Genomic DNA, 14,411 nt, shown 5'->3' with positions numbered 1-14,411 from the left:
TCGGGATAGAAATGAGATTAAGAGTTTAACCATAATTAGTGAAACTTAATTACTTTACTGTGCGCTAATTAACTTTTCTTGTTTGCTAACGGGGAACGCGAAGAGTACACGGGGCGGACACGGTGGATGTAAATATTTGGAGCTCCACACACTCCTTAATCTTGCTTTTCTAACTTTTTCCTTAATTTAAGATTTAACCGCGGATATACGAGAGAACGAGCTGCATCTGGGCCGTTGATTTTTCTGTGTTTACTTTTGGATCGCCGAGGGTGGGGGCGTGGTGCCAAGTGGGGGACGAGGACGGAGTCGTTGCGCTGAGTGGGTGTACACGTGGACGGTAGAGCTGGGTCTTTGTAGGCGCGTAAATTGGAGAGGAGAGGAGAGGAGAGGAGAGCAGAGGGAGGGGGACGGATGGATATGATTGACTGACTGGGTCCTTCTAGAAAGTGGGTGAGACGGAGAGGGCGGGACCGAGGGTTATGTGGGGCCCAGGGAGGAGACGATGGATGACGTATGTCATTTTTTTTATTTTGACGGAGTTGCCCCTGGTTCGTAGAAGAAAACGTCAAATTCCTGTCTGCATGCTACATTTTTATTTGTCATTTTTCATTAAAATTAAATTTTTTCAAGATTTTTTTGTTAGCTTTCCTTTTAAATTATCCAACCAAAATAAAACACAAAGTTTGGATTTTTCCATTTTTTGTCCGCCAGCACGAGATTGAGTTTGGGATTGGGATACACATGCTTGGTTCTTGGAGATATAAAGTAGCTGTGCATAATAATTTTATAGAAATGTTATTAACAATCATATGACTTCAAACCTATACCCACGGTAGAAAGATCTTGTCGGAGCTTTCAACCCTACTCAAGTAAATTAAAACGAAAGCTAAGTAAATGATAGATTACATCGGGCAATTCTTAAAATAAATATATCATAACATGATCTTAATGTGAAAACCTTCACCTTGCTTGGAATGCATGACCCCCTTATACATTTACATCATTGTATTTTAATGCCTTCCAGTGTGATTTTCCAACTCCTTTGCTACATGATAAGCACTACCAACAGGAAAAATCACCTTGTACTAAAAAAGAACCCAAAGAAGGTAAGAACTTTTGTAGAAAAAAAAACATTTTTAGGCTATTTTTGGAAAGTAACTTCCCATGCAATGCTCCATTTTCAGTATATTATTTCTCCAAGAATCCGTTTTGAATATTTAATTTTTTAGACTTTTGCCGAAATTTCAGCGTGGTTAAATAAATTATTCCTCCTTACATCATGACGTCATAGCATCATTTTATTGTACGAACTTTATAATTTGAACTGTTCATTTCTCTTTATTGAATCTATAGATCATCTCATAAATATTTATTGATGTGAAAACCGTTTGATCATTTATGTAAATTAAACAAGTTGATGGTTGATCATTGGGATATTACTTGTTAGTACCATAAATCATCAATTTGTTAGACACATATAGATCGGTTGATCATAAAGATATTACTTATAAACTTACTTATAAACATAAGTGTCTATTTGTTTGACACGTATGAATTGGTTGATCAAAAACATATTACTTATAAACATAATTGTCTATGTGTTTGATAGGGTAAGAATTGGTTGATCATAAAGATATTACTTATTACAATAATTGTCAATTTGTTTGATACATATGAATAACTAAACAACATTCCAATTGAATCAAAACCTCTAGAGAACCTTTGAATGATGATTAAGAGAATAAAAAGTTTACATTAATAACAAAGAATGCACCTCTAAACAAACCTTGCTGGAATTTCAGTGCGGTACAAGGAAAAAAGCGAGCATACTTTATATTAAGGATACTATTTTGTTATTTACATGTAAAGAATTATTTCTCCTTACATGACGTCATAACATCATTTCATTGTACGAATTTTATAATTTGAATTGTCCAATTTTTTTATTGGTATCTAAAGATCATCTCTAGAATATTTATTTTGATATGAAAACCGTTTAATCATTTATATGAATTAAACAAGTTGATAGTTGATCATTGGGATATTACTTGTTAGTTCCATAACTGTCGATTTGTTAGACACATATAGATCGGTTGATCATAAATATATTACTTATAAACATAATCGTCTACTTTGTTTAACACTTATGAATTGGTTGTTCATAAAGATACTACTTATTACAATAATTGTCAATTTGTTTGATACATAAGAATAACTAATCAACCTTCCAATTGAACTAAAACTTCTAGAGACGACCTTTAAATGATGATTAAGAGAATAAACACTTTAGATTAATAACAAAGAGTGCACCTCTAAACAAACCTTTGTTGGAAAAAGTAGGGTCTACTTGCTATATTAAATCACATATAAAATCAATAAAAAATTCATGCAATTATATATCACAATAATGCATGCCCATGAGTAACCAATGTTAAATGAACATGACATAATGAATTAGAAAAACCTAGAAAATACGGTCAAGGCAAGTGTTGGACACTTTGTCCTTAAGACAAGTTTATGCCCCACTACGGTGCTTATGGTTAATCGGCGCATGTCTCCCAAGATACAACGACCACGTCCTTGTAATAGTAGCACTCCAAATCACAAGGCTTCATAAACCACGATTGTGTTGAAAACTCTCTCATATGGACTCAATGAGACTCTAATATTTAGTGCACTCTATGTATGATTATATAAACGAATGAAAAGTCCTCATAGTGATTATAGGGGCTTCCCTATTTATAAAATGTGAGATACATTTTTGGAAAGCACGTGATTATTCATGAAGAGTCAAAAGTTGCAACACTTCATTTAAGTAGACATATCTTTATAACAAAAGGCTCCACTTCTAATTTTCATTCAATTAATAAATTTAATATAATAATAATATTATTAAATTTTCCAACAACTTTGCCGAATTTCAACACGGTACAAGAAGTAAAGTGCATCTGAAATTTGAGCATGCTTTTTATTAAGGATACTATTTGGTTTTTTACATGTAAAGAATGATTTCTCCTTACATGACGTCATAACATCATTTCATTGTGCGAACTTTATAATTTGAAATGTTCATTTCTCTGTATTGTTACCTAAAGATCATCTCTAGAATATTTATTTCAATATGAAAAACTGTTTAATCATTTATATGAATTAAACAAGTAGATGCTTGATCATTAGGATATTACTTGTTAGTACTATAACTGTCGATTTGTTAGACACATATAGATTAATTGATCATAAAGATATTACTAATAAACATAATTGTCTATTTGTTTGACACGTATGAATTGGTTGATAAAAAACATATTACTTATAAACATAATCGTCTATTTGTTTGACACGTATGAATTGGTTGATAAAAAAACATATTACTTATAAACATAATCGCCTATTTGTTTGACAGTGTATGAATTGGTTGATCATAAAGATATTACTTATTACAATAATTGTCACTTTATACGATACATATAAGATCTAAACAGTCTTCCAATTGAATCAAAACTTCTAGAGTGACCTTTAAATAATTTCCTACTGTTTAGGCCCAAAATAGCAGTTTGGGCCGAGGGAGGTATTACTTTCGGCCCGGGAAGACTACGGCGAGAAAGTCATGGGGGCTTCAGCTCATGGGCTTCTAGGCCTAGATCGGTTAAATCAGAGTGCAAGTCGAGTCCTAATACAATAGGGACCCTCGACGAGATCAGTAAAACTAGAAGGCGAATCCGGCTCAGTTAAGGACTAGATTCGTAGTCCTAGCAGAGGTAGGACTGATTGAGGTAACGTTAATCCGGAGAAGGAAACCTAGTTCGAATAGGATTAGAACTCGGGCTCGGTGTTCTGCTTCTATAAATACAAGACATTCAGCAATGGAAAAGCCCCACAAAAATCAATACAAAATTGCCCTGCGCAAACTCTCACAACTTGAGATCTTTTTCTTTTCCTTTTTCGCTGACACATCTTCCGTTGGCATCAACAGCACTGTGGAAGCAACCGGTGATATCTTAAGTCGGCATAGATAGCTCTGTCACCGTAGAGTCGGTTGGTCTCGCAGTATCTTCCGTTGGCATCAACAGCACTGCGGCGAGAACGGTCGACTGCCTATCCAAGTCTCGGTCGAGAAGGGTTTTCGAATCCTTGTTGGTCGAGGTCATCTCATTAGCCTTCTCGGCGAGGTGGGGTGTTACAGTTATTACATTCGGCACATTGAAAGCCGAATTCGGTTCGTGAACTTCGCAAATTAGCAGCCTTGTCTTCAGGCTCGAGAGCCCAAGAGGCCGAGAATTGTTCCTTCCTCGGCCGCAATCGCAAGACACAGAAGTCAGCAGCGCGCTCAACGCAACATCAACAAATTTACTCCTCGGCCGAGCCTCGGCCGACGAGTTGGCACGCCCCGCAATCACCGAAGGACGTAGTTAGCTTAGAATATATTCGGCCTGCGCGCCACGTAGGTTTTGTAATTTCTAGGGTCAACATTTTGGCACGCCCGGTGGGACCCAGTGCTAAACTACGAAGTTCATGCCAATTGAAACACGATCGGTAAAAAAAAAAACAGCTATGGGAAAGTCGACAGCCGATTTACCAAGTCAGAGCATAGGACAGAGTGTGCCACAGGCGCAGAATCCCCTTAGCATTGGTACACCTGAGTCCACGAGCGCGACTCGCCGAGAGAGAGAACTTAATCTCGGCGGTCAACTCCGTGGTTTAGAGATCCCAAACAGAAACACATGCGTTCTCAATGAAGGGATAATAGAGGAATGTGATGAGGATGGTGGTGAAGGAACAGACCCACCAACGAGGTCGTTCCTCCGAAAGCGACTGGACGAGCAGTCTCGGTCAGTCGAGCAGACGTTCAGTCGAGGCATTGACAAGCTGCAGGACGCGATACTCAGTGCCAATGATCGGCAAACCAAACTGCTCGAAATGCTGGTTAGCCAAGTTGGTGGCAGCAGGCCTTTCGATCTTCGCCAAACTTGCTTACCAGAAAACAACCCGGCACCGATTGTACCGGCCGGGCCTATTCTTGCCCCGCTCAAAACAATTAACTTAGAGAAGGGAGGAGGGTCGAACAGTAGGTCAGACGGGACCGACCAAAGGGTCGAAGCAGCATCTGTTGATATGACCGAAGTTCAGCGGATGATCGACTCCGCTATGAAGAAAGGGCCGAAGTTTCCCAAGTTTATTCATCCATACCCAGCTTACGTTGAGACGTTTGGATACCCGAAGGGCTTCAAGATCCCAGATTTTAGTCTTTTTGCTGGTGAATCGTCCCTGTCTTCGTTGGAGCACGTGGCTCGTTTCACCGCGCAATGTGGAGATGTGAATAGTGATTTCCACAAGTTACGGCTGTTCAATTTTTCATTGACCGGCTCGGCATTTGCCTGGTACATCAATCTCCCGCCTAATTCCGTCCAGAACTGGGAGGAGTTGGTCGAGAAGTTCCACGAGCAATTTTATCGGCCGGGGATGGAGATGTCAGTTTCTTCATTAGCACGGATGGCTCAAGCGTCTGATGAGTCACCAATGGATTATCTTACTAGGTTTAAATCGGCTAGGAATTGGTGCCGAGTGCCCTTACCCGAAGTCGAATTTGTCAGACTTGCTTTGAATGGTCTTGACGTCGAATACAAAAAGAAATTCTTGGGGGCAAATTTTCGGGACATGTACGAATTGGCCCAGCATGTCGAGCAGTACGATTATTTGCTCCGCGAGGAAAAGACTTCGAAGACTCCAACTCGGGGAACGATTTACAAGAACCCTACTGTCAATTATGCATCAACCGAGGATGAATGTGTTAGTGTGGATGCGGCTGAGATAGTAATAGATAAACCATACATTTGCAAGGCATTAACTCAGGTTGATTTTAGAGAAGCCAAAAGTCGCTCGGCCACTGAAGGAACATCGAAACCGTCAGAGGTTTATACTTTTGATATTACCAAGGCTGACGCAATTTTTGACCAACTGTTATCAGCAAGAATCATTAAGCTTCGGCCTGGTCATAACATTCCTAAGGCCGAGGAGCTTAAAGGAAAGGTGTATTGCAAATACCACAATTCGAGCAAACACACGACAAACAATTGCGTCGTATTTTGTGATAACGTCCAAAGCTGGATTGATAATGGCAAACTGAAGTTCCCCGAGAAGAGGATGAGTGTTGATACTGATCCGTTCCCCACGGCAACAGTAAATATGGTCGACGCGTACCTACCCAAGGACAAAGGGAAAGGCAAGGCTGAAGTGGTTGAGACACAACGCCCGCGGAATCAGAATGTTCGGCCACGGTTCATGGCCGATTCGCGTTCAAATAAACTATCTGCGGCCTTAACGGGGCCCGCTATTGTCAAATCTTTGACGGAGTATAGCGCCGATGAAGATAGTGGGACAGCGGTTCTGTGCAGGAAATGTAAAGCGAAGGTCGACAGTGAACCAGAAGAGAAACCTTCTTCGCAACCCGTGGCCGTAACTCGGCAAAAGATAGCCAATGAAGACCAACATCATGGGGTTTTTGGGAGGCTCGGTCCTAAAGTACGGATGGAAGAGACACCCCCGGTCAGGCGGCGCCTCGATTTTGATGCTTCATTTTATGACGATGATTACTATAAGCGTAATTCTAGCAGTTCAGGATCATCACGGAGTCAAAAGACCTTCAAGCCTCCTGAGCCTAGAGATCAACGTTGGTATACGTACCATTCTTCGAAGGGCGTCTATACCGCGTTGTCCAAATCTCAGAAACGCCGGCATCAACGGATGGATTGCATGGCTCGCCGACAAGCAGCCCAAGAAACTTCGGCCCCTAAGTGGCGACCGAAGGATACAGTTGCCACTAATGAAAAGCGACCACCTCCACCAATTATGACAGAGTTGGCTCAGGGAAAACGGCTGGTCGGTCAAGACGTCGAGACCATGTTTGAAGAAGCTGATAAGCGGATCAAACTTCTCATTCGACCAGGGGAAATGAAGGCACGTGTTGAACATTTCAGGCAAAAGGCCGAAAGCAAATTATCCCCGATAGCTATACAAGAGCCTTTGGTCAAAATTCGACGGAATTTGCACCCCCCGTTCCTTGGGGAGTCTTTGGAATATATGCGAGAATTTCATAAGGAACATTCGGCCAACGATTTGTATGGTTTGCCGAAGGCATGTCAGGACACCATTGATCTTGTCTTGGCTTGTCCGGATGCTGAGCGGATCATCCAGAAGACCTCAGATCCAGGATTGAAAGCAAGGTTCCAGCACATACGAGAAGCTCGTGTCTTTGGATTTGAAGTTGACCCGTATACCGATATCGATGTCGCTGACCTTCCTTTCTCGCTAGAGGACCTTCAGTATTTACGGTATCACTTTGAAGTATTTTCAGCAGTTTCTCTCTTCGGCCTTACGACCGATGAAATCGCCCGTATTGCCCGTCTTGATGCTTATCTCGACACTAGGGATGCTCGGCTACACTACCAGGAGCAGGTTCAGGACTTGACCCCAAGCTCATTGTCAATCTCGACCTTACCTGAGGCGGTCACGCGGAGCCAACAAGTGGCCGAAGCAGCTCCGCCGGGTGCCATTGTTGAAGGGACGGAAGAATCTCGTTGTCCGACTCTGACGACAACCAAGTCCGTAGTCGCTAACCAACCGAACGAGGAGGGTCTCGACCTGATGGGCCCGTCCGTCCTGGATAATATGGAAATTAGTATGGTTCATGTATTACCTGCCGATTTTCAATCAAGCACGGCTCAACCAAATTTCCTCGATGGAGATGTGGTTGTCGAGGAACCTGGCCATGTTGATTTTATATCGATTGCTGAAGGCGAGTCAACAGCAAGAGATGATAGCCTAAAGGCCGCTTTGGCCGAATTGTTCCCTCGTTTATCATCGGCCAAGCTTCACCATTTAAAGCCATTGTATGTAACGGCACACATCGAGGGATATCCGGTTTCTAAGGTTTTTGTCGATTGTGGAGCTACTGTCAATATCATGCCCCTGAACATCATGAAGGCCTTACGCCGTTCCAATGACGAACTTATTCCGTCAGGGATCACAATGAGCAGTTTTGTCGGCGACAAGTCCCACACCAAAGGTGTGCTTCCGTTAACTGTGAATATTGCCGGTCGCACCCATATGACCGCCTTTTTTGTGGTTGATTCCAAAACCGAGTATAATGCATTGCTCGGCCGAGATTGGATTCATCAAACCAGCTGTATTCCTTCCTCATTGTACCAAGTGCTTGTCTTTTGGGACGGCAAATCGGTCACTGTTCATCCGGCCGATAGCCAGCCCTTCGAAGCCAACATGATTCAAGCACGGTATTATGACGATCACGTCGGCTATATTACGTTGCAAGGCTTCAATGAAGAAGGACGGCCGACTCGGATTTCCGTTCAGAAAGCTATCGAGGTTGGCGCCGAGACTGTCCAGCAGGATTCGGCGAGACTCGGATTAGCTAACTTTCTCCCCGAATCCGATGTTTGACGCCGATCGGGAAGCACGTAGGGCCGCGGTTTCATCTACTATGGAACGACTGCTGGCCCATTGGTATACGATATCCAAACAACCAAATTCGGGTGTCAACCTCGTCGAGTTCCTTGCTGAGGGAGATAATGGGCCTGTATTATCTTTTGATAAAATTCGAGCCGCCCCGGCCAAGCTCGAAGATTATCGGCCCCTTGTCAAGGACCCTTTGGAAGAGATTAATGTTGGGACGGCCGATGACCCACGACTTTTGTTTATTAGTGCGTTACTTCCTCAACAAATGAAGGACGAGTTGCGGGCTTTGCTTACGGAATTCAAAGATTGTTTTTCTTGGAGTTATCATGAAATGCCCGGCTTAGATCGTGCTTTGGTCGAGCATGAATTACGTATTAAGCCCGGATTCAAGCCTTTCCGTCAGCCACCTCGTCGATTCTCGACCGAAGTACAACTCAGTGTTAAGGACGAATTAGTTCGGCTTTTGAAAGCCGGGTTCATTCGGACAGCTCGATATGTCGAATGGTTGGCGAATATTGTTCCTGTATTAAAGAAAAGTGGTGCACTGCGCATCTGTACCGATTTTCGCAATCTGAATCTGGCAACGCCCAAAGATGAGTATACAATGCCGATTTCAGATCTGTTAATCGATGCCGCGGCGAATCATGCGATCTTATCTTTTCTGGATGGACATGCCGGATATAACCAAATATTTATTGCCGAAGCCGATGTGCACAAAACTGCTTTCCGGTGCCCGGGGGCACTCGGCACTTACGAATGGGTTGTCATGCCATTCGGCCTCAAGAATGCCGGCGCCACGTACCAACGGGCGATGAACACCATCTTCCATGATTTAATTGGCACCATCGTCGAAGTTTATATCGACGATGTTGTCGTCAAATCTAAACGCCGACAGACACATCTGGACGATCTCCGACAGGCTTTTCTCCGTATGCGTCAGCACAACCTCAAGATGAATCCTGCCAAGTGTGCCTTCGGTGTATCGGCCGGGAATTTTCTTGGTTTCCTCGTACATCATCGTGGGATTGAAGTCGATGAGAACAAGGCACGCGCAATCATCACCGCCCCACCCCCAACAACGAAGAAACAATTACAGTCCTTACTCGGCCAGATCAATTTTTTACGCCGATTTATTGCTAATTCGGCAGGTAAAATGAAAGCCTTTTCCACACTTTTGAAGCTCAAGGACTCCGATAAGTTCATGTGGAATGAGGAGCACCAGGCGGCGTTCACACAGATCAAGGTTTCCCTTACAAACCCACCTGTCCTGGTCCCTCCTCAGCGCGGTAAGCCTCTCAAGCTGTACATTTCGGCGGCCGCCGAGTCCATCGGTTGCCTCCTCGCGCAAGACAATGATGCCGGCCGGGAACAGGCTATCTTCTACCTAAGCCGTAATCTGAGTCCTCCGGAGATCAATTATTCCGCCGTTGAGAAGCTCTGTCTCGCCGTGTTCTTCGCTGCATCCAAGCTTAGGCATTACATGCTCCCGTCGGTCACCCAAGTCATTGCCCAGACCGACGTTATCCGGTACATGCTTACCCGGCCAATTGTGAAGGGCCGAATTGGGAAATGGACGATGGCGTTGTCCGAGTTTAGTTTGCAATACGTGCCGCAAAAAGCTGTGAAGGGACAGGCGTTGGCCGATTTCCTTGCCCAGCACCCTTCGCCTTATGATTTCGGGGGTGCTGATGTTGAGATTGGCATGGTGGTGACCCGCGACAACTATTGGACGATGTATTTCGATGGTTCCAGTACTTCGTCCTCGGCCGGTGCAAGCATCGTCATTCAGTCTCCTCACAACGATCGTTGGTATTTTTCGCTCAAGTTGGATTTTGACTGTACCAATAATCAGGCCGAGTACGAGGCTCTGGTCATTGGTCTAGGCCTCCTTCTTGACCTACATGCCACTCGTGTCCTCGTCCGCGGGGATTCTGAACTAGTAATTAACCAAATTAATGGGTCTTTTCGCTGCATAAGTTGTACTCTGGCGCCTTACCACATGATCGCCAGCTATTTGGCCGAGTCCTTTGACGGCATTACATTCGAGCATATTTCTCGGGTTCATAATACCGACGCAGATGAGTTGGCTCAAATTGCCTCCGGTGCACAACTCCTGGGGGGCAAGCTAGGCCGGGAGATACCAATATTACAACAATTATACCCGGCCTTGGTTGATCAGCAAATCCTCCGTCGAGACAATGTGATACGCACCAGGGTCATGTCCTTGCCTTCGTTGTTGGATCGGCAGGACCAGGACTCTATAGAAATTTGCGCGGCTGAGGCAGTACCAGATGATTGGAGAAAGCCCATTATGCAGTATCTTGACAATCCTAACGGAAAACACAGTCGCAGGACACGGGCTCACGCCACGAACTATGTCACGTACCAGAGCGAGTTGTACCGAAAGGGCGAAGATGGTTTGTTATTGCTATGCCTCGGCCCTCAAGAGAGTGCTCGAGCGATCGCAGAGGTTCATGAAGGGGTATGCGGAGCTCACCAGTCTGGACGAAAAATGCGATGGCTACTCCGACGACACGGTTATTTTTGGCCGAGAATACTGAAAGATTGTATCGAGTTTGCACGAGGATGCGTGCAGTGCCAAATCCATGGGCCTATACAAAGGGTCCCGGCCGAATCGCTACATTCGGTCATTAAGCCGTGGCCGTTTAGAGGATGGGCCATGGACGTAATCGGCAAAATCACGCCGACTTCTGGAGCTGCTAAGCATGCATGGATAATAGTCGCAACTGATTACTTTACTAAGTGGGTCGAAGCAAAATCATATGCCGAATTAACGTCTAAAGAAGTTTGCGATTTCGTGGAGGAACACATTGTGACCCGGTTCGGTGTGCCAGAAACGATCATAACCGACAATGGAACAATCTTCACAGCCGAAAGGTTTAAGGAATACACGGCCAATTTGAAAATTCGGCTGGAACAGTCCACACCGTATTATCCACAGGCGAATGGGCAGGCCGAGGCAAGTAATAAAGTGTTGATTGGCATCCTCGAAAAAATAATAAAAGAGAGACCTGGCATGTGGCATTTGAAGTTGAACGAGGCATTATGGGCATACCGAACGTCGTCCCGATCGGCGACTGCAACAACCCCGTACGCATTGACTTACGGACACGATGCGGTGCTACCAGTCGAGTTGAGCATAAATTCGTTGCGATTAATTGAACAAAGTAGTTTGTTTAGCGCCGAATATAATCAGTCCATGAGACAGGAACTAGAAGATTTGGAAGAAGCGCGACTTGACGCTTATAACTTACTGGTGGCACAGAAACAGATTGCCGAGCGAGCCTATAACCAAAAGGTACGACAGAAAACGTTCGGCGAGGGTGAATTGGTGTGGCAAACGGTGTTGCCCGTAGGAATAAAAGATCCTAGGTTCGGCAAGTGGTCGCCGAATTGGGAAGGGCCGTTCATTGTGCATAAGGTATACGGTAAAGGGGCGTATCATCTCAAAGACCGGACTGGAGTAGTTCACAAATTACCAATTAATGGGAAGTTCTTGAAGAAATACTATCCGGTCACATGGGAAATGCGTGAATAAAAAGTTTGTTGTAGGAAAAGTCATTCCATTAAAATTGACAGGTATTACAAAAATGAGTAGGTCTAATACATTCAAGGAGACGAGGGAAGAAGAGTGCTGAGCAGAGCTTTCAATTCCAACCACCGCACGTCGGCCATGATGACTTCGGCTTGCCGATTCTTTTTGTCTAGCCTCAGGCGCTCGACCCGCTTTTTGGCCGCCGCATACTCAGTTAGGCGATCCTTCCCGCCTGACTCGAAGTCCCTCGCAAGTTCAGAAGCAATGACCGACCGGCGTTTTGTTAGTTCGGCCATCTGACGGTCGAGCTCGGCTAACGCTTCTCCTTTTGCCCGTAGATCGTCAATCTTCGGACGGAGGGTGTCTTGAACGGCCGTGGCGGCTTGCAGGTCCTGTTCGGCCTTCAGAGCAGTCTGGAAGATGCCAAATGTCTCCCGAACGCGCTCCAAAGCAGACGATGCCCGAACAATGGCATCTCCGCTTAGGCGACCGTCGGCCCCAAGGTCGTTCAGACACACGCCGAGCAGATCAAGACCATTGCGCTCAAGTACTTGCGATGAAGAGAGCGACAGGACTTCTCGCAACTGGGTTAGGGCGCTTGGATCGGCAGCCTCAGTTGGAGCGGCCGAAGGGCCGGACTCTGCAGTCGTACTGGAGAGGAGAGCTTTGAATTCAACCTCCCATGAAGCCTGCACGAATAAACAAGGTTAAGCTTAAAGGAAGTCATGACAAGAATAGCAAGAAGGTGTCGTTTTTTAACCTGCTGAGAGGAGACCTCGGCCATGTCCCCAGGGTCGTTGCTCGAACCTAAAGAACTCAATGGCCGAGCCCAGTGTCTCAGATTGCTTCTCACTTCACGAGGCCGATGGAAGTTATCTACGTTTGATGGCCACTGAGGCGGCCAGGAAATATAGATAACGCCCTTCGGCGCATAGAATTGACGGTGAAAAGAATGTACAGGCACCTGACATTTAGTTTTTCCTTGTTTAGAATTCTAAAGCAGAAAAGCAATCAGGAGGAAAATTGAAGGTACTTACAAAAGCCGAGGTAACCTCTTGTGGAGGGATGTGGAAGCCTTGGTCTTGAGGATGGATCGGCGATTCCACCGTGGCCTCGGGTTCCTCGAGCAGGCGTTTGCCACGGTCGGCTGCCGATGGGCCGATTGGCGCAGCTGCTTCAGTGGAGGCAGGGACGTCCTGGTCTTGAGAAGGAACGAGAGGTTCGGCCGCCGGGGTCGGTTCCTCGACCGTGTGCTTGCCACGATTAGCCGAGGAGGGGCCGGGTTGAACCGCCATCTCGGATACTGGAGGAGTTCGTTGACGAGTAGGAGGACGACGCGCCAGCGGGACCTCGTCGCTCCCCTCACTCTCTTCCAGCACGAAGACCGTGGGCTTTGGATTCTTGGGAGAGGTTTCCTCGGTCGTAGGAACCGCCTGGTGTGAGACAGGTGCCTTCTCGACAGAGGGAGGTACGACTGATTCGCCGGCCACAGAAGCAGGCCGCGCTGGGATCGTCTCTATGGCCGAAGCCGGCTGTTTCTTGACACCAGAATGGCCGACGGCGGGAGAAGGGGAAGCACTGGGAGTCGTCGTGTGGCTGGAAATAACGTGGATCTCCCGTGCACCTTTCTTCGCCAGTTGCTTGACCCGCTTGGCAGGCGGGGAAGGCTTGATAGCCGGCCCGGCCTCTTGGCGAGGCCGTTTGGTCAGCCCGGCCCTACCAGCAGGTTTGTCCTTTTTGGCCACGACCGATTTTTTCCCGGCCATAGCAGCGGCGACTACCTCTGTCTTTCTCAAAGGCCGACTACCTAAAAGGATAAAGACAATTCAGTAAGGCGTACAACAGGCAAGGTTGAAGAAAAAGGGGGAATTGAACAACTACCTTGAGAATGGGGGGCCGGGGCTTTCTTAGGTCGGTTACCGAAGAGCCTGTTTAGTACATCCTCGACCGGCGCACCGAAGAACTCTTGAGTGTAATTTTCCCACCACTCACCGAAGGTGTCAGTGCAATGGGTTTCTGGGGTGGCCGGTCGTAGGTGAAATCTTTGGCAGTACTCTTGAAACTCTTTCGCGGCAGTCCTGCACTCGTTCTCTGAAGAGCGAGGCTCGCGTCCGCGGCTCAATACTGTGCGGGAAGAGAGAAGGGGGACGAGACAGCCCTGAAGATAGCCGAGCTGACGGGCAAGGAAGTTCGGATGGTACACTTCCCACCCCGACCGTTTCCCGTCGCAGCCGAGAGGAAGGTCGCGAGCAAGCACGAACGACCCCCAGGTTCGGCGAAGAGCGGCGTCCTCCTCTGCCGCCCACGTAGAGGTAGGCAGTTTGATGGAGGGGGGGTAATCACGACGACGACAAATCAGGAATTCGTCGCTTGTGAGATCGTCAAG

General features: G+C 46.1%; 1 protein-coding gene across 1 annotated transcript; it reads left to right on the top strand.

Moving 5' to 3' along the window:
• Window positions 1-8,494: 8,494 nt before the first annotated feature.
• LOC139196008 (uncharacterized) lies at window positions 8,495-10,749 on the top strand. The gene is made up of 4 exons (XM_070821671.1): window positions 8,495-9,023; window positions 9,618-9,942; window positions 10,066-10,589; window positions 10,649-10,749. The coding sequence occupies exons 1-4, from the start codon at window positions 8,495-8,497 to the stop codon at window positions 10,747-10,749; spliced, it is 1,479 nt and encodes a 492-aa protein (XP_070677772.1).
• The last annotated feature ends 3,662 nt before the right edge of the window (window positions 10,750-14,411 follow it).

Source organism: Malus domestica, chromosome 05 (genome assembly GCF_042453785.1).
Source record: "Malus domestica chromosome 05, GDT2T_hap1".
In the NCBI taxonomy this organism is placed as follows: domain Eukaryota; kingdom Viridiplantae; phylum Streptophyta; class Magnoliopsida; order Rosales; family Rosaceae; genus Malus; species Malus domestica.
Note: the sequence above shows the minus strand (reverse complement) of the source record. Positions and strands in the feature narration are given on the sequence as shown.